Below are 20,889 nucleotides of genomic sequence, written 5' to 3' on the forward strand. Positions count from 1 at the left end.
GTTCGTGTATGCGGTAAAAAAATAACTTGATGGAGCAGCCGCAAAAGTTCAATTTTTGGTGGAGTTTTTATTCACACCACAATAACCAGTGAAAAAATATTTACAGTGAAAAATAAAAAGTCCCAAACCAAAAACCCAGTGCAACAAAAAGAAGTATATACAGAGGAAATCCACAACAATGACCATTTACAAATCGCTCCACTATAGCTCCTTGTAACTCTCCGACTCTAACCAATGCCAATGCCAACTCTAACTACCATCTCCCCCCATGAGACAAAAATGCAGCCCTTAAATAACCCCATGCCCCTCCCCTGGCATACCAACATTAATTGAACGGTGTTGTTTTTACAATAACTAATATAATAAAACTAGAAACAGAAAAACCTTACAAAATAAAACCAGAACAGAATAAAACATAAATGCCCCTCATATGGCTGTTTACATAAAGCAAAAAGTCGACAAAATACAAAACAGTTCAACAACGTACCAAATGGTACAGTCCTGTCTCAATAGCGCGCCACAATGCGCTATTTAAGAGTCACCTCAGTAGAGCCTCGGTTTGGCCCACTCCAGAGGCGGAGCAACACCGCATCCACAGGTGAGCGTTTGTAGTTGGAAGCACGCATGGGCGCCGGGTGTGCACCCCCGATGCACCACCGTGACAGTTTGGTGGATAACTCACCCGTGAATGTACCGTATGTAAAACAGTCTGAGCGGGACCGGTCTCCTGCGGTCCTGCCAGAAAAAAACGACAGCTCCGCTGCAGCCGCTCTCCTGCGCAAGGGAGAGGCGCGCGGAGCGAAGATGAACGGTGATGGACGGAGCAGTCTCTACCGTTCCGTCACAGCCGGGATTGTTACTGGCTTCTTACTATGTAGCAAGACAGGGCAAATGTGACTGACATTTCTGTGTGCTTGAGCAATATGTTGAAGTATCATTGCAAACTGTTTTGAGTGTAGTTTGAGAAATAACTTTGGCCCATCTTGTTCTAATAATTGGCCATAAAGGCGCAAAAGTGCATTTGTCCCCATTAACAGTGGGATTTTACTGTTAAAGTGACACTCAGGAACGACGAGGGCCAAAACAGCTAATTGTTGGTCTTTGCCGGCAACATTCTTAGGAAATGTAATGTGTGTCTGAATGTAGCCCAGATATGGGACATTTTGCCCTCCGGCTCAATTTCAAGAAGAGCATTTATCTGTTGAATAGGAAGATGGAACAGATGCCTTTCGTGGAAATTCCCAGAAATGGTTGTGACTTGTGAGCCTGAGTCCATTATGGATTCACATGGTATGCCATCAACAAGTACGGAAGCTGCACAACGTGGGCCGATAAGACCTTGTGGAACAAGGTCAAGACAGATGGCTGTGGGTTGCATTTGTTCTGCATCTTGCATTCCAGTGTCATAATTTCGAGTCTTGGGGCTGAGGGATTTAAAGGATTCATCTCCCGGGCATCCCACGACAGGAGCTGCTACTAGTTTAATGCGAAGGGATTTGTGGCTTGTCGTGCGGCAAAGTCAGCTTGCTTCTTTCTTAACTCAGCATTCTTTTCTCGAACAAGTGTGGGATTTTGTACATTGGTGCAGCTGGCTGCAATATGGTTATCTTCTCCACACTTAAAACAGTACCACGCCCGGGGTGTGCCAGGTGGTTTAGCAGCAGTCCACGGGTGTCGGGTGTTAACAGCTAGGAACTCCTTGGATACAGGGTTCATTCTCTTGGTTGAATGTTGGTTTTGGACAAGCATTTGGACTTGTCTGGTTAACTCAGCTATTTGGTTTTCAAGCTTAGCAGTTTCAGTGGTCCTTGGTTGCACAGGTTGCGTTGTAAGAAGAGGTTCAGGATTTGGGAATGGTTCTTTCACTTGTGATGTAACTGCTCACCTGCTTTGTGAGGTCATTCACTCTTTGTTCAATGTTTACAGTTCCAGAGTCTCTCGAGTTCAGATTTGCGACTGGTATTTGGTCAAAGTTGGGTAAACTGAAGACTGACTGAGCATGTGTAGCAGCCTTTGTTGCACCTAAGTGTTTTTTCATGTGGTCTAACGACGGTCTTGTTCAGTCCTTAACATGAGGAGAAGCTCGGGAAACAAGGGTGGAATGTTCTTTTTTGCTTCAAGCTGAAGACTAATCGTAAGGCTTTGGTCCCAGCAGCCACGAATGAATTGTTTGAGGAGTAGCTCATTAACATTCGTTGCAGAGGCTCCCCCTCTAGAAATGACTCAAGTGAGAAGGCTGTGAAGACGGATCAAGAAAGCAGATGGCTTTTCTCCATTATTTTGGTTGGAGCCAAGAAATGCAGGAAAAGAGTTCCTCCCCATCCTCAACAACTCCAAAGGCAGAATCAAGCTAAGAGACATAAGCGCTCGGGGATGCAGTGACCCCTAAAGGTTTTACAACCTAAGATGCAGGGGTAAGTAAGCTCTCCAGTATTTTCCTGACTTTTGAGAGAATCATTCAAAGAAGTGTCACTGAGCAGAAGGTCCACTTGGGTGCGCCATGTCTCATAATCGACTTTGCCATTAGGCCGAGGGAGTCTACCTGAGAAGGTGCGAATCTTTGTATGTACAGGTGGCATGTGACCGGGCTCATTACGAATAATATGCTCAACCACTACTTTCTGAATGTGTGAAGGGTTGTAGATACTTTCATCAATTTGTACAAAGCTGCGCAAAGTGCGAGTCTGCTGATTGAGGGCGCTTGTAGGCTCTACATGTTCAGTTGAGGCCGTCTCTGGTTTTTCATCAGTAGTCGTAATGTCATGTTCACTAGGCAGTTGCACCTCAGTCTTGAGCGGATGGCTGACTTGACTCTCACTTTCAAGAAAGCTAAGGAAGCCTGCTCTTCCACTACCACCCATAAACTCTAGTTCTTTCAGATATCGACGGGCCATCTCTCTGCCTATCTCTTCTTGAGTGATGTCTCTCACCGTTTTAGAATACCAGGTAAGTGTTGGGTCTTCGGGATCAGCAAGTTCCCCCAGGGTTGAAGGATTTATCTTTAATATAGCTTGTTCAGCGTCATAAACAATAAGAATCCTACCTTCCGGCTGATGTGGTTCATTGGGAACTCAAATGATTTGGGATATTTTACCATTAGCCACAAACACCTCATTAATATCGTCATCACTATAACGGCTACCAACTCCCGTAACATACAGGGTTTTCTGGCTATCAACTTGGAAGCGATTACAAAGATCAAACTCCATGTTAAAAATATATCGTTGTTGACAGTGTGTTGTATTAGTTGGAGATAAAAAAAACCACTATGCCAATCTCCTGGCTGGCTCGTCACTAATTTGTAACCCTCTTATTGAGTAGGCTGGACAAATATCTAAATATCTATATCTATTGGGCTCTAAATATCTGTATATATCTACCCAAGATGTAGGTTCTACTAGGTTCAAGGACACTGGTGGTGGTGATTGGAAAATTGATACCTCCTCCCTAATAACACGGACAAAATTTAAGTAATATTTAAATGTATTTAGCAAACCAATATGAACATTTAAAATTTTTCAAACACATGAACAAATAGCAAAATATATTTTTCCACACCCTTATAACTGTCCTTTTCAGTTGTGGTTTCAATGTTTATTCAATGTCTATAGTTCTTCAAGGTTATTCAATTTTATGTTAGATCTGACTTAAGAAAAGTAACAAAAAAGGAAAAAAAAACCCTGAGATCTCAATTAATAAAAAAATTCTTAAAGGACTTGTAATCCTTTTCCTACCACCCTCCTGGGAACCAGGTGGAGCATTTAGGAGTATCTGTATCCACTGTATCCACTGTACACCTTCCACGGGGTATGCAGTCCACGCATGTCAAGGCATCAAGTCTTGGTGCAGATTTCACCCATAAAAAAAAAACCCAGCCTGTACACAATTGTACAGAGCAGTTACTATTAGTGATCAATTAACAACAAAAAAACACATTCCCATCGCATTTTGAAAAGAAAATCATATTCCGACTGGTTTTATAATTAATTTGCATTTTCTGGTTTATGTTACTCACCAGGATTATCTTCAACAAAAAGAAAAAAACATCCACTCTCCGTGGCTCAACCACTCAACACCAAACTTTTACAGCGTGTCGCTCTGTATCAAACTTTCACAGCGTCCCTCTCAACACCAAACTTTTACAGCGTGTCGCTCTGTATCAAACTTCCACAGCGTCTCCTCCATGCGGATGGCTGCAGCTCATAAAAGCTGATGAGCTCTGAGCAGGTGTGAGTGTGATTGGCACAGAGGTGTGTTCAGGGCACATAGGAAAACCCGTATTCAACCAAAAAACCTGTTCGAACAGAAATAATAAGAATAATAAGGTTACATATTCAAGAAAAGTAAAGGAGGGCAAAGGTATTATCATTTTTTTTAAACAATAGGGATTGGATTTCCTTTTAAATCAGATAAATACAGGACTTTTCACGGTTTGGCGTGGCAGTTCTGGTGTGTGGCAGGGAGAGGCCAGGCTGGTGGGTGGAGCCACGGCTCCACACCTGAGATATATATATGGCCATATTCTTTGGCGAGATCAACCAAGCGCATCCCTTTTTCATGCTTTTCTATTATCTCTTGCTTTGTATGTATGGACAAAAAACCTCTTTTCTTCATCTTTTCTTTTCCTCTTTTCTGTCACTTTCTTGGGGTCCATGACGAATACTCAAAAAGTTATTATTTTTGTGCAAAACTATCAGAACACCTCATGGGTCGAGGGCCGAAGGACGAAGATGCTGCACAGACACCTATCGCTACAGACTGAGGTCCCTCTTAGCCAATGGGATGCCAGGATGCTATTTAATAGCCAATGGCAGAGCAGCTATAAGAATGTTGCGTTCAGGAACCTTTGGGAGTTGGGAGTAAGTAGAGGTACCATTGAGTATATATATATACCCATTAATTAGATTCATTAATTACGCTGCAAATTAACACGCTATAAAAATTAACGCAATTAATCATGAGCGACATGTCAATGTGCAAGCATTTTAAATTTGGCTCATTGAGTGACCCGTAGGCTGCAGTGGCACGTCACTTTGTACCTGCGCCACTAGTCAAAAGCAGGTTGACTGACAACACAGATGGACGCGACACAGGAGAGCGAGGCAAGCCCAACTTGGACCTTTGGGCGGAAAGTTTATTTATAAAAAGAACAAAGACGGGACTATCAACACGCAGTGATTTGTACCTTTTGTAAAAAAGAATTTTCATATCACCGAAGCAGTTCCAGCCTAACGTATTATTTAAATGCAAAACATGTCAGGGACACAGAGTTGTCTATTGTCAGTCCCTATAACGTTACCTTACCCTTTTAAAGGAAATACCTGTTTGCATGCCTGTTGGCACCATCACCAGACACGGGAAGGAGTGTAGCACTGTTGAGGGGAATAGTGAACGAGCGAATGAATAAACGGCCTTTTCGGTTCAGCTCTCCCACCACTCCCATGTCCTCGTCCCAGGCCTCTCCCGGCCCTGTGGACCGCTCCACTGATGTTCCCTCCTCCTGTGCTTCCTCTCCTTCCACCCCTGCCACTTCTCCCAAACCCACTCCAAGAGCTGCGAAGCTCAACGGCCCCACCTCAACCACTGGTCTACCAACCTCGCCATGACCTCCTGCTCCCACCACAACTGAGACCGTTATCACTGCAGACCTGGTGACGACAATGCTGCGGAGGCTCCGTCCCTATAAGGCGGCTGGACCAGATAAGATCTCCCGATGACTCCTCCGAGCCTGTGCTTCAGAACTAGGGGACCCCCTGCAGCAATTGTTCAACCTCAGTCTGCGGCAGGGGAGGGTCCCGTCACTGTGGAAGACCTCCTGCATCGTCCCTGTACCCAAGAAAGGATGCCCTACTGAGCTCAACGACCACTGACCGGTCGCTCTTACCTCCCATGTAATGAAGACCCTAGAGCGACTGGTCCTGGAGCTCATGCGTCCACAGGAGCAGGGTGTAATGGATCCTCTCCGGTTTGCCTATCAGGCCAAGGTTGGGGTTGACGACGCTGTCTTGTACCTCCTCCACCATGTGCTCTCCTACCTGGACGCCAGGGGCTGTGCCGTCAGGGTGCTCTTCTTTGACTTTTCGAGCACCTTCAACACCATCCAGCCCTAGCTCCTGCAGGATAAACTGACCTCCATTGCTGTGGAGTCCTACCTCGTGAGCTGGATCACGGACTACCTAATGGACAGACCCCAGTATGTCCGTATGGGGTTTGTCTTTATGGTGATCAGCAGCATGGGGGCGCCACAGGGGACCATGCTCTCCCCCATTCTCTCCACCTACTACACATCGGACTTCAAGCACAACATTCCACATAAAGAAGTACTCTGATGACACTGCGATTGTGGCATGTATCCGGGAGGGTGATGAGAGGGAGTACAGGGCATTGGTGGCTGACTTCATGGAGTGGTGCCAGCAGAACCAGCTCCAGCTCAACGTCTCCAAGACGAAGGAGATGGTGCTGGATTTCCGGCAGGCACCTCTCTCTCCATAGCAAGTGATCATCGAGGGCAGTGAGGTGGAGGTGGGAGAAAACTATAAGTACCTGGGACTGCAGCTTGAAAGCAAACTGGACTGGTCACTCAGCTCGGACTACAAGAAGGGGCAGAGCAGGATGTACTTCCTTAATGTACTGGCCTCCTTTAACATCTGTCCTAAGCTCCTTCTCATGTTCTATTAGTCTGTAGTTTCCAGTGTGCTGTCATATGCCATTGTGTGTTAGGGTGGCGGGGCCAGGAAAAGATATATGGACCGTCTTACCAGACTCATCCGCAGAGCGGGCTCAGTGGTCGGGCTGAGCCTGGACTCTATGGAGATGATTCTGGAGAGCAGGACCATGTCCAAAGTCAGGGCTATCATGAACAATACCAGCCATCCCCTGCACACCACCTTCTCCCAGTAGAGAAGCACCTTCAGTGGCAGACTGCTGTCACACAGCGCCCCCAAAGAGAGGCTGAGGTCCTCCTTCGTGCCCCGTGCCATCAGGGGGTACAATGACTGTCTCAGGAGGAGCGGGGGGGTGGAGGGGGTGGCGAGGTCAGCATGCGTTTGAATGCTTTTTATTTAATTTTATACTATTTATATTTTAATTTTATACTGTTTATATTTTAATTTCATATTTTAATTTTATGCTGTTTATATTTTAGTTATATTTTGGTGTATGTCCTGTTAATGCTACATGTGTCTGTTAGTGTTGTGTATGTCTTGTGGTATGTCCTGTTATGTCAGTGTTTTGTTTTTTGTTTTTGTTTTGTTTTTCTCTGGTGTTAACCCAGTATTTATTCATTTATTCATTATGTAATGCCTGAGCAGTGGATATGTGCAATTTCCTCCGGGGTTATTAAAGTATCTATCTATCTAAGATGCAGAAGGTGCAATACTTGACATAGATCCAAAGTCAAGTGTTACCCAAACAACAAACCCTGGGTAACAAAGGAGGTGAAGGCTGTCCTGAACAGGAAGAAGTGGGCGTTCAGGAGTGGAATGAAGATTAGATGAGGGAGGCCCAGCAGGCAGTGAGACTCTGCCTGAGGGAGGCCAGGGAGAAATACAGAAGGAAGCAGGAGAACCAGCTGGGGCGCAACCAGGTGCAGGAGGTCTGGAGTGGCATGAGGGCCATCACCGGCTATGGAGAGGGCTGCGGTACAGTGGAGGGGAACGTGGAGCGATCTGATGAACTCGCAGCAGACTGGACTGGTCTCACAACCTGGACTGTGTATACAAGAAAGGTCAGAGTAGGATGTACTTCCTGAGGAGGCTGCCCTCCTTCAACATCAGCTCTGATCTGCTTAGACTGTTTTACCAGTCCATTGTGTCCAGTGTGCTGTTGTACGCCATTGTGTGTTGGGATGGTGCTGCCAAGAAACGGGACACCGAGTGCCTAGACAGGCACATCCGGAGGGCTGGCTCTGTGATCGGTCAGGAATTGGACTCTGTAAAGACTGTCCTAGATAGGAGGACTATGTCCAAGTTTAGATCGATCCTCGGTAACACCACCCACCCCCTGCACACCACCTTCGCCCAGCAGAGGAGCTCTTTCAGTGGCAGACTGACTCCTCCACTAAGAGACTCAGGTCCTCTTTTGTTCCTCGTGCCATCAGGGGGCACAACCACTCTCTCAGAAGGAAGGGGGTCGAAGCGGAAGCCGCAGGGTCTTCTAAGTCAGCCGAGAGGGGATAGACTAGGGGGGCCTGGGGCGTACTGGGGAGGCACTGTGGGAGACTTTGTGGGGGTCCATAGTATAAATCTAGAGTTCGGTTCATCCACGTGATCTGATCTTATATCTTCTTATGCATCTCTACATCTTAGGCTTCTTTTATTATATTTTCAGGTTCCTTTGCTTCTTTTTTATGTTAGGATTTTCTGGTGGTGTAACTATGTAATTATGTTAATTATGTCATTTATGTAACGTCTTTTGTCTGTGTCAGTCACTGTTATGTGTATTTATTTGTATTTCTTGTGAGCAGATGTCACCCTGAATTTCCTTTAGGATTATCTATCTATCTATCTAGATCCTTACCTTTAGGTTGACTAATTAAACATGTTTTATTAATAATAAACTACTTTTGAGGTAAGGCAATCAAAGGGGAATTTTAATAAATATTTTTGTATGCATGTATGTGTGTTTATTGAATATAATGCATTAATGGGAGAGGAATGAACAATCACAGTAACAGTCCATTTTGAGTTCCAAAACTGTTCATACACTTCAACAAGAGCTATTGAACATTCTCATAAAGCATATCAAAAATAACTAGTGTCAAAACATGCAGTGGAAATTGTTGCTAATTGGATCCAGGGGCACTTGAGCAAGTGATTGGTTGACTCTGATCTATTTTATAAAAGAAGAAGGGCCATCCAAACTACAGAAGATATTGGCCTGTGCTACTGGTGCGTCCGTTGTCCCTCCCATCGGTTTTCACCAAGTCTGTTTGTGCAGTTCATTCATCAGGGAGATGAGGACTTCTCTTCCACACCCATGTTTCCAATGGCCAACACATTTGTTAACTGCCTCAAGTTGCCGCTTCATCTTTCATATCAGGTCTTCAAACAAAAGTTTGACTTTGCTTTGGAGAACACCTATGGATTTGGCAGAGCCTGAGTTGGCATATGTTGTTAGCGTAATCTTTTACACAATGTCGTGTTAGTGTAATCCAAAAACTGTTTAAGTCAATCCACTGGACATTAAGAAAGTTCTTGAAAATGTTTCGTCTCTCATCCAAGAGACTTTTTTTTTAACTGAAGCTTTTGGATAACTATGACCTGGATGACTATACAGACAACGTGGTAATGTAATATTTTAGACAAAATTTCATTAAGACATAGTTCATTGGTTCACAAATAAACAAAATGTAAACAAAAAACATATGTGTGGTAACTTGAAATAAAACCAGGACCACGTAAGGTTGTTTTGACTGGACAAATTCATGAACAGGAATAAAACAGGTTGTCAACAGAAATCAGGAACAGCACGTTGCTCTAAAACTGGAGACATGACTTTCATTCTACACATCTGTCAAGGTGAGTGCAGACGCATTTGTGTCTCTAAAAAGATAAACTCTACCTTGTGGACTGAAAAGGTATTGACCCATCAACAAAACAATATGCATTTGTATTTGTTGTTTGTTATGTCACCTTTTTATCAAAATGTCATGAAGACATTGCTTATTGGTTCACAAATCAATTAGAAGCACATCTAAAAAACAAAACAAAAAAAAAACCACGTATAGCCTCCTTACTGAAATATATCCAGGAGTCAAGAAAACATATCAATACCATAGTTCCCATCATTTTCAAAAGGATTCACCAAATGAATCATGTTCATTGTGGTCTCATTGATTGTTTTAGTAGATGGGATTGTAATGTTATTATTAGTCTGAATTTCTGGCAAAGGCCTATGTTGATTGATGTCATAGTAGTTATCCATATGAATAATGTCATTTATAACAAGTTGAATGCCAATGTTGTTAATAACACCTGAATGCCATAATTGAAGCGGTGCCTTGTGTGGAGAGGCCATGGTTGTTCCATTGATTAATAAAGTCTGTTACTGCCTGCTGAATTCCTGGAAAATAAACATAATGTAAACAAAAAAGATGCACTTCATTCAATTAATCGAGGATACCTTCTTCTTCCATGAAGTTAAATATGTTTATAAAATGTGTACTAACAACTCTATTGAGTACTGCCCATAGTCTTTCAATCCTCCGATTATGAACCAAAACACCTGTAATGAAACTGTCCGGGCCTCTTCTACCAAACATTGAAGAAATACACTCCTCAATGTCAATTATTGTTTTTAATGACAACGATGAAGAAGCCCTGCAGTGAAAACACAAAACAAAAATACAAGATAATTCCCAAAAGTAAATACAAGCATATCATTCTTTTTAAATAAGTAAACAGGATAAAGTAACAAACTGCATAGTTTCAAAAATACTGTGACCAAAGAAAAGACAAACTTACAATAAAAGAGCGGGAACGGCTAAACAGCTTCCAAACTCCATGAGAGAATGTCCATCTGAACGTGAACCTCATAACAGCAACAGTGCAGCAACGGTGCAGCAACGGAACGGCTTGTATCACATGACAGCCTGGTGTCACATGACTCTAACACAAGAGAACATAGCACTGCCCCCTTGTGGCTGGCAGAGAACATAGCACTGCCCCCTTGTGGCTGGCAGAGAACTCTTCATTCCCCCCAGTCCGGCAAGCTACAATAGATCAGAGGACTCAGTTCACCACCCAACGGCCAGTCTCAGGTTCGTAGTGCTTAGGCGGTCTCCTAGAGCGGCACGGTTGCGCAGACAGGGGCGGAGGCGGAGGTGGCGGCGACCGCGCCACCCGAGGTGACGCAGGTGGGACGACGCCGGAGGGAACAGGGTAGCCTTGGGATCTGAGGTCGGAGGTCACCTCATCAGACGGCAGCGGAGGGGAGGAGCCGGATCCGAGGCCGGACGTTAGCCCATCAGACGGCAGCAGAAGGGAGGGGCCCAAACCTGCATCATGGGTGGTCGCCGGGCATGGGCGGACAGGCAGAGGCTGGCAGTCCGGAGCCACAGGAGGCGGCAACGGAGCCACAGGTCGCAGTGGGGAATAGGGGGTGGCTGGCGTATAGCCACGGAGGAACCGCCGGTTCCGTAAAGTCAAACGGCCCGATCCATCCACCTTAACCCGATACTGGTCGTGGCCAAGCGACTCCACCACCACTCCCGATCTGTCCCACTTGTTGGGGCTCGGGCCCTGCTGATTCTGGAGAAACACCCTCGTACCGGGTGCCAACGGGCAGAGCGGCCTCGAGTGAGTCCTCAGGGATTCGGCGGTACGGGACATCCGGGTCCGAAGGGCATCCTCCTTCGCCGCCCACGCCTGGCGCCAGAGTGGGCGGACACGAGAGTCCGAGAACTTCTCAAGCTTGGTGGCGAAGGAAAGCGAACCACGAAGGGGGCGACCATAGACAATCTGCGCCGGTGAGAGGCTACAGTCAGGGTCAGGCGTGTTGCGCAACTGTATCATGGCACGCAGAAAGCGGTCGTGATCGAGACTGCCAGTCGGGCCAGTGTTGGACATCAGGAGGCGCTTCGCAGTCTTAACCGCGACTTCCGCCCTCCCGTTCGACTGCGGGAAAGCGACAGAGGACACACGATACTCAACGTTCCACAAGCGGAGGAAGTCTTGCGTCTGGCCCGCCATGAACTCCGGGCCACCATCGCTAGAAAGTTCCTCTGGGATGCCAAAGGAGCCGAAGAACGAACGAAGGTGGTGAACCAGGCCAGCTGAGCCTCCCATATCAGTGCCAGCAGTGGAGCACAGGACCTCCACCCAGCCTGACAGACAATCCCCGACAACAAGATAGTGGCGGCCCCCATAGTCAAAGAAGTAAGCAAACACAGCCTCAAACGGGGTGGACGGCGGTGAGGACGGCAGGGGTGGCGTGGCTGTATGTGATGGCGCATTGCGGTTACAGTCCGCACACCTGTACCTGGTGGCTCGGATGCCCTCTGACATCCCAGGCCAGTAGACGATGGCACGGGCGCACCGCTCCATCGCAGAAATCCCCTGGTGGGCTACATGGAGGTTCCAAAGGACTCTGTCAAGGAGGGACGGCGGGACCACGACATGGTCACAATACAGCAGGACGCCATCCTGTGCGTAAATAGAGTCGCAGATCGTAGACAGACTCGCCAGGGCGGGGTCGTTCACATCGACTCTATCCTCGTGCTCAATCAAGTGCAGAAGGTGGCCGAGGCATGCGTCGGCTGCGGTCTCCCGTGCGAGGAGGGACCAGGAGATGGCACCGAGCCCCTCAGCATCGTCGCGGATGGAAGCCATATGCGCAGACTCCACCTCGTCAGGCATGCCAGGCAATCCTAGTGAGAGGCCGTCCGCTGAGCCCGAGGGAGAAGGATGCCTGGAGGTTGCATCAACGGCATGGTTGCTCTTGCCTGGCAGGTGCATAATATCGAAGCGCCACGGGAGGGTGCGCTGCTTGAGTCTAAACAGGCGTGAGTTCGTAATTTCATCCAGCCTGCGGTCGCCGAAAATCTTCACCAAAGGCTTATGGTCAGTAACCACGACAAGGTTGTCACACCCCCTGTGTAAAGTATCGTGTCTGCTCCAGGCCCCAGGCCATGGCCAGGGCCTCCCCCTCCACGGCTGCATAGCACTGCTCCGCCGGGGACAGGAAGCGTGAACCGACGAGGGTGATCCTCCATCCTCCTGGGCAACAGTTCGACACGTTCAAGGTGCAGCTGCAATGCTGCTGGAGCAAAAAGTAACCAATACCACGCCTGGACCAGTCGGGACGGAGGCAGGTACGCCGCTGCATGTCGTAGATCTCCACGCCCTCACGGATGGCCTCAATAATGGCGCGTTTGGTCAGGCGGAAGGCTTCCTCTAATTCAGGCGACCACGAGAACTTACAGCGCGGGCTGAGGAATGGCTTGAACAGAGCCATTGTGTCGCGCAACTGGGCGTAGTTAGCCACCTGGTTGACAAGGCCAAACCAGCTCCTGATATCCGTCGTAGACTCTGGGGCAGGGAAATCCCGGATAGCATCCAAGTATTTGGGGAGTGGCTCGATGGTAGCATCCAACATCTTGAATCCAGCGAAATCAACATCTCTCTCCGCAAACTGGAACTTATCCGGGTTCAGCACAATGCCTGAGCGACCAACACGTGTCAAGAAGTCAATCGTCCTCCACCAGTGCTGTTCCAGATTGGTGTCGTAGTGAATAGTATCATCCACACAACGTTCTTTGCACTCATAGTCTGAGAGGACAGCATCAAAACGGCGGTTGTAGCCATCCCCCGAGGAAACCTTGTGGAGCCCTTGTGTAGCGCCAGCGGCCGATGGGAGTGATAAAGGTGGTCAGATGACGATCTGACTCACCCAGGGGCACACTATGGTAGCCGTTCGTAGGCGAAAGTCATGCTTCCGAGTGACCACCATACGATGGCACCAAGACACCGGTTCGCCATATGGCACACGTTCAATGACCCCAAGGGCCTCGTCGCGCAGAAGGTCATTGTGGACTCTCTGCTGCCAGTGCAGAGGCACCACGGCCGCAGTGTGGCATGCCTTCGGCGTGGCAGCAGGATCCACGTGTATCTCTATGGGTGGTCCCTCCATTCCCTCCATGCACGGCAGCGCTCGATGTGGGCAAGTGTTGAAGATGGATGAGGCGTACCTCTGGAGTAGCCAATCCTTCATCCGGCTGTTGTTCTCCGGCATGAAAGGGAATGGTAGGGTCACAGGGCGTGCCGGAGGAACCATGCGCTGGGCACACGAACAGTGGGAAAAGAGGGTCACTCGGGTCAGTGCAGCCACCGCTGGTGGATCGTATGGCAGAGATAGATAAAGGGTGGCTCGGTGTGTGCACAATGACGGGCCCAGACTCACCTCCGGGTCCCCTGCCGATGTCACCCAACGGAAAGTTCTTAGGCAAGAGGCCAAGGTTGAGTAACGAATCGTAGGAGAGGTACATTGCATGGACCGAGCTGCTCACGTACACCATGGAACGGCAGGAGGAGACTTCACCACTGCCGGAGGTAGTGGAGAGCCTAGCGAAAAAAGCGCCCTCGACAGCGATGGGGGAGTGGTTGGCGGCTGATATGCTGAGGCGGACGGGACGCAGGTCGTCACGTGAAAAACCACAGGCCAATTCAATTCAATAGAGCGATGGCGAGAGCCTCCGACACGTCATTAGTCTTGAAAGCGCAGTCAGGCACGGAGCATTCGATGACAACCATGCCTTCTTCATGAAGAAATACACTCCTCAATGTCAATTATTGTTTTTAATGACAACAATGAAGAAGCCCTGCAGTGAAAACACAAAACAAAAATACAAGATATTTCCCAAAAGTAAATACAAGCATATCATTCTTTTTAAATAAGTAAACAGAATAAAGTAACAAACTGCATAGTTTCAAAAATACTGTGACCAAAGAAAAGACAAACTTACAATAAACGGCTAGACGGCTAAACAGCTTCCAAGCTCCATGAGAGAATGTCCATCTGAACGTGAACCTCATAACAGCAACAGTGCAGCAACGGTGCAGCAACGGAACGGCTTGTATCACATGACAGCCTGGTGTCACATGACTCTAACACAAGAGTACAAGGAACCTAATATAGCACTGCCCCCTTGTGGCTGGCAGAGAACTCTTCAAACATGAAACGTGCAACGAGTATATTTTCCATGCCATGATTGCACCTGACCCTTGCAGCTAGACCAAAGTTCTCAACACCCTCCATGAATAATGACAGAACACTTGAGGCTCTGTTCTTAGATAAGCAGCGCAGGTATATAATTGTTCAGCTGAAGCTGATTCAATACACCGCAAAGCACTTGTCAAAAAACTTACTACAACCTCGTCATTGCCTTGCACATTATGATAACAAGTTTGAACTGATAAACAGAAAAAAAAGAGATGATGATTCATTTTCATGTTTCAAGTTCCGACCGTAAATCCAGACTGCATGGACCTGAAAATGCTAAGCAGAAGAAAATGCCCCACACTTCCTCTTTTGAGATGCCTTAATGTTTCACTGAAACGCCTTCCAGTTCTACTGAAATGTCTGCACACACACTACTGAAAAGTCTGCACACACACTACTGAAAAGTCCGCACACACACTACTGAGAGGTCTGCACAAACACTTCTGAAATTGAAAAGTCTGTACACACACTAATGCAAATTTTCAGTTGTATGTGTGAGAACGTTTCAGTTGTGTGTGTGAGAGCTTTATTCTGGATTATGTCCCTAACAGCCCCTCATATATTGGACTGACTAATTCAACAATAGTATGTAAGGTTAAAACTATGTCCCACTAACTAAGCACTATTTTATTTTGATCTTATGAACTCAATGAATAATCTATTCTACAACCGTAAATACTGCCTAATAAAGTCAAACACAATGAATGATCTACGCTACAACCGTCAACGGTTTTACACAAATTTTAAGTGTTGGGGCCCGTTTCACAAAAGCAGGGTTAACATACCCTGAGGTAAACCTGTGGTTCTGGGTTGCTTTACCCTGAACTTGGAAAAACCAGGGATTACGGTTTCACAGACAAGTTTCAGGGTTTGTTCTTCTAACCCAGAGTAAGTTTAACAGTCGCGACAACTCGAAATAAAGCCATTATCAATGGAGCCCAGAGTCGACGATTCACCATGATGGCGGACGAGACGCGCTCCGCGTTACTTGAATAATAGTTTATTAAATTATTTTATTAGATGCAATCCAGCGGGGGAGAAGCGCACATGTCAATGTGATGGATGGAGCAATGTGTATTATGTTTAGTAGCAGGTTGTTTGGTTGTCTGGTGTGTATTGTTTTCTACATAGTGACATCTTTACATTTCTATGTTGGAATGTATCCTATGTTCTAAATGTTGTTAGCTGCAGCAGGCTGAATACAGTAATTCTGTTTCTTGATGCTGACAGTGTACCTGGAGCAGCAGGAATCCCGGAAGGCTCCAGCAGGGGGAGCATTGGCTCGTAGAGCTACACTAAGGGACACCGTTCTTTCTCCCCTCAGTTAATACACTTCCGACATGAGAAAGTTTGTGTCCATGTATGCTTAAGATAATTACTCCCTTTTCAGGTATGAGCTCCCTTTTATTCACATTGTATCCTGGTGTTTATGTTGGATGGACGCACAAACCTGTTCGGGAAAATGTTTGTATTGCGGTATGTCCGTGTGTTATGAGAAAATTAAGTCATCATTTTGCCCCTCAACTAATCTAAGTCCTGTAATTGTAACATTTAACAAACTTGTGGAACATGACCTTGATGAAATGCTAAAGAAAGATAAAGGCCCCAAGTATTCAAACTTAACATATGAGCGTCGTGCACTAGAGGAGTTGAAGAAAAATCCAGAAATAACAATTCGTTCTGCTGACAAAGGAGGTGCTGTTTTTATCTTGGATACTGAATACTATCATCAGAAAATGCTTGAAAACCTGAACAGCCCTACATACAGACAACTTGTGAGAAATCCTCTGAATGAATACAAATCTGAAATTGATATTCTATTGAGTGTTGCTTTGGAATCAAATTGGATCACAAAAAAAGAACATGACTTTCTGACCAATCAGTATCCTGTCACTCCAATCATTTACAGCCTCCCAAAAATCCATAAGCACCCCATAGAACCCCCCCCTCAGACCAATTGTCTCAGGACGACACTCTCTCACCGAACCCTTATTAAAATATGTTGATTTCTTTTTGAAAGGCTTTTTGAAGGATCTGCCCGCCTACCTTGGAGACACAAAAGATGTACTTAACTGTCTGAGCAATTGCACTGTGAATCAGAACACAATGGGTCCGTTTCACAAAGCCGATTTAGTGGAAAACCTGGGTAAGTTAACCCTGAAATCAGGGAAAACCAGGGCTTTCGGTGTCACAAAGGGAGGTAACTTAACCCACAGTCAAAGGAGTAAACTAGCCTGTGTCAGGAGGTAAACCTCTAGGTTTGTTACCACAGTAACAGACTCTGAAGCTAGCCTGGTCTGGAGGAGGGGCCGTGTCACAAAGCAGGTGCAGTGGAAACCCAGAGTAAGTTAACCCTGAAATCAGAGTTCTCGGTTTCACAAAGGGGGGTAACTTAACCCAGAGTTAGAGCAGTAACCCTGGCCTGTTTCACGTAACAGACTCTGAACATAACCTGGTCGGGAGCAGGTTTTATTCCACAAACCCAAGGTTTCTTTTGACTCCGCCCCATTTCACCGCCGCTTGCGCGGCTTCATTTCCTGGTTCTGTCGGACGGAGAGTCTGACCGAAGTAAGGTTTAATAAATAACTCCGTATTTCAGAGGTATTTTAGAGGCGAACATGTCATGTCCATTTGACGTGGAGCCCCTTGATGGAGTTTCCACATTCATTCACAGAGAATTAAATATGTTTGCATCGCGTTCAGATGTCCCCTCATATCCAGACAGTTCTCTTTATGATCGGTACCGATCATACTGATCAGTAAACACACACACACATCCATCGTCACATCTGCAGCAGCGCTGCGTGTAGCGCTCCGTTCAGTTTTTCATTTTTTATTTGCAAACGGTAATTTTCCTATATAATGTGGGAAATGCTCAGTGCACCTCGCCTTTAAACTCTTACCCAAGTTTTTCTATTTCCCTGGAGAGAAAACCGTCAGGATCATCAAGGAGGAGTTCCACAGGATCGCAGGTGAATGATGTAGAAATCTGATTAATTTGAAAGTATGTTCTCTTAATGATATTGTGCTGCAATCCCAAACATTAATTTCTTTCGGATGTCCCAATGTAATTTGCTGCCATAGATGGTACCCACATTCCCATCAAGGCTCCCTCACATAATGAAGGTGATGATGTGAAGAGGATGTCCATTCACAGCAAATATATGCAGGTACAAGTACATTGACTACTGTTTCTACACGTTAAAGACTGCATCATAGATAAACTAACATCTGTCCAGATCACATGTGATGCAGCAAACTACATTTTCCATCTTTATTTATATAGCGCCTAATCACGTCAGCAGACATTTCAAAAAGCTTTAACAGACAGACACCCAACAGAACCCTCCAGAGCAAACATAGCATACTGATGTGGAGATGGAGCGGTCCTGATCGGTTCCTGACTCACAGGTGTATGATGAGTCTCACCTGAGCAACAGACTAATGCTTTAACTAAAGATTAGCACAATAATTCACTTGTCTCCATCGTTTAATCCACTCTAATGAATCTACTTTCCATCACAGGAGTCTGATGGTTGTTTTCTGGGGGACAGGGGTTACCCATGCCCAACCGAGGCTGCTGACCCCTTGTTAACCCAGGCCTCCAACAGACCTTCAAATGGATTCACTGCAGGACGAGAGCCCGGGTGGAGATGACCATAGGCTGCTGAAAGGCCGTTTCCAGTGTCCATGACACCTCAGGATGATTCCTGAGAGGACCTGTGATGCAGTTCTGTTCTTCATAGTAGTATTGCCGCTATCAGAGGAGAACAGCACCCTACCCCACAAACTGAACACCCCGATGATGACCCCGTCCACCTGCCAGCTATCCAGGGTGGTAGAGCAGTGACTCCATCTGCCAGAATCATTTCAGAGTCTGTGTAACTCACCATCACCACAGCGGGCAATAAAAACATACAATATACATTTCATTTGGTCATCTTTATTACTTACAAATACAAAGTCATTTCTTAGATCGTTTCAGTGGTGAACATTCTAGTATTCAACATGATTCACTTGTGAACAACACCCACCTCTAATTTGTGCTCCACAATTTGTATGTTCAAATCTGCCCTCCTAATCTGGAGGTCCAAAGAAACCATTTTTTAATCTGATATCTGTATTTCATTGAAAGTGAATTTGATAAACTTTAACAAATAGCTGGAAATACATGAGGAGGACATCAAAACATACAGATGGAAATTAATTCAACTGAATTAACTGCTGGTGTTCACTGAGAATCTATCTGTACATTGGATGTGACGGACTGTCCAGCTTGCTCTGTTGAAAAAAGATGAGAAAGTGTTGATCCTTCAGTGGAGGCTAAATGTCACTCTGTATTGCACCAGAATGTTAAGCAATAGGAACAATCGGTAACAGAAAATATTTGGCCACCTTTCTTTTCTTCAATTTCCTGTTAATTCATTTTTCTTTTTATCAATTATGTATTATTTGACTAAAAGACACAGAGAATTAAACATGGAATGCCTAAAGATGAGAGCACATTAATGTGTGTGACAAGAACATTCTGTTGACGATAAAACAACTGAAAAGCCGAAAGTCCACCTATTATTTACTGTACAATGTCATTATGTTATAATGAGGAAGAGGATCCCTAACGAGATGATGCAGAAGTCTGACCTGTGTGAACAATTTTTTTAAACTTCGTTCTCAGCTGTTGGCATGTTCGCTTCTCCTCCGCTGGATTGCATCTAAGAAAATAATTTAATAAACTATTATTCAAGCCGTTTACCTCCGTAATTGTACCGTGAGTCCAACGGACTACGTTTAGACGTACGCATTGACTTGAGCAGTAGTCTCAAGTCATCTCTCTCTTCTTTACAGCTGCAACGCTGTTCCTCTTTTCATAACATGTCCTCTAAGTCTTCATACACGTAGATTACAATCTGCACTTCAACTGCGTAAAGTAACGCGGAGCGCGTCTCGTCCGTCGTCATGGTGACTTGTCGAATCTGGGCTCCATTGATAATGGCTTTTTTAAGTGGCGTCGCACCTGTTAAACTGCGGGTCAATTTACCCTGGGTTACAAAAACTAACCCCGTGAAGCGCCTTTGAAACCGAAAACCCTGGGTTTCCAAGTTCAGGGTAAAGCAACCCAGAACCACAGGTTGTGATCGGGGGTCGTTACCCCTGCTTCGTGACATGGGACTGTTCAAAAAGCAGGTTTAGTGGAAAACCAGGGTGAGTTAACCCTGAAATCAGGGAAAACCAGGGCAGTAACCCTGACCTGTTTCATGACGCGAGGTAAACTGAACCTCTGGGTTTGTTACCACAGTAACAGACTCTCTGAACATAACCTGGTCGGGAGCAGGTTTTATTCCACAAACCCAGGGTTTTCTCTGACTCCACCCCCTTTCACAGCCGCTCGTGCGGCTTCATTTCCTTGTTCTGTCGGACGGAGAGTTTTACCGAAGTAAGGTTTTATAAATAACTCCGTATTTCAGAGGTGAACATGACATGTCCCTTTGACGAGGAGCCCCTTGATGGAGTTCCCGCATTAATTCACAGAGATTTTTTTTTTTTCAGATGTCGTTCAGATGTCCAGTCATATGCAGACAGTTCTCTTTATGATCGCTTACGATTCACGTCCCAATCCATCACACACATCCACGACCTGATCCATCCTCACATCTGCAGCAGTGCTGTGTGTAGGTAGTGGTCCGGTGATTTATTTATTTATTTGCAAACGGTAGTTTTTCTATACAATGTGAGAGATGCTCAGTGCGCCTCGCCTTGAAACGTTTACCCCAGTTTTTCTATTTCCCCGGAGATAAACCCCTCAGAATCATCAAGGAGGAGTTCCACAGGATTGCAGGTGAATGATGTAAAAATCTGATAAATGAATTTCAAATGATATTCTCTTAATGACATTGTGCTCCAACCTCAACATTGGATTATTAGCTTTAATTTCGTTTAGGATTTCCCGATGTAATTGGCTGCACAGATGGTACCACATCCCCATCAAGTTACTTGTAGACTGAACATTGTTTCAACATGTTGAAGACTGCATTATAGATGAACATCTGTCCAGATCATGTGATGCTGCAGACTACATTTCTGATGTGTAGCTCTTGGATATATGGTGTTACCTGAGCAGCAGACTGTATTGTGGTCAGTAACCTAAGGATTTGCACAATAATTCACTTGTCT

At 45.8% G+C, this 20,889-nt stretch overlaps 1 protein-coding gene across 1 annotated transcript; it reads right to left on the reverse strand.

The window, feature by feature from the left end:
• Positions 1 to 10,205: 10,205 nt before the first annotated feature.
• On the reverse strand, positions 10,206 to 12,241 carry LOC137613503 (uncharacterized). Its single transcript, XM_068342785.1, has 2 exons — positions 10,464 to 12,241; positions 10,206 to 10,319 (listed from the first exon to the last, which is right to left on the reverse strand). The coding sequence occupies exon 1, from the start codon at positions 12,042 to 12,044 to the stop codon at positions 10,731 to 10,733; it is 1,314 nt and encodes a 437-aa protein (XP_068198886.1). The 5' UTR covers positions 12,045 to 12,241; the 3' UTR covers positions 10,206 to 10,319; positions 10,464 to 10,730.
• Between the last annotated feature and the right edge of the window lie 8,648 nt (positions 12,242 to 20,889).

The sequence above is a fragment of the Antennarius striatus genome, chromosome 2 (assembly GCF_040054535.1).
Source record: "Antennarius striatus isolate MH-2024 chromosome 2, ASM4005453v1, whole genome shotgun sequence".
Taxonomy (NCBI): Eukaryota; Metazoa; Chordata; class Actinopteri; order Lophiiformes; family Antennariidae; genus Antennarius; species Antennarius striatus.

Excerpts from the sequence above, each read along its gene's own strand:
- LOC137613503 (XM_068342785.1), bottom strand. The coding sequence starts at position 12,044 with ATGGAGCGGTGCGCCCGTGCCATCGTCTACTGGCCTGGGATGTCAGAG.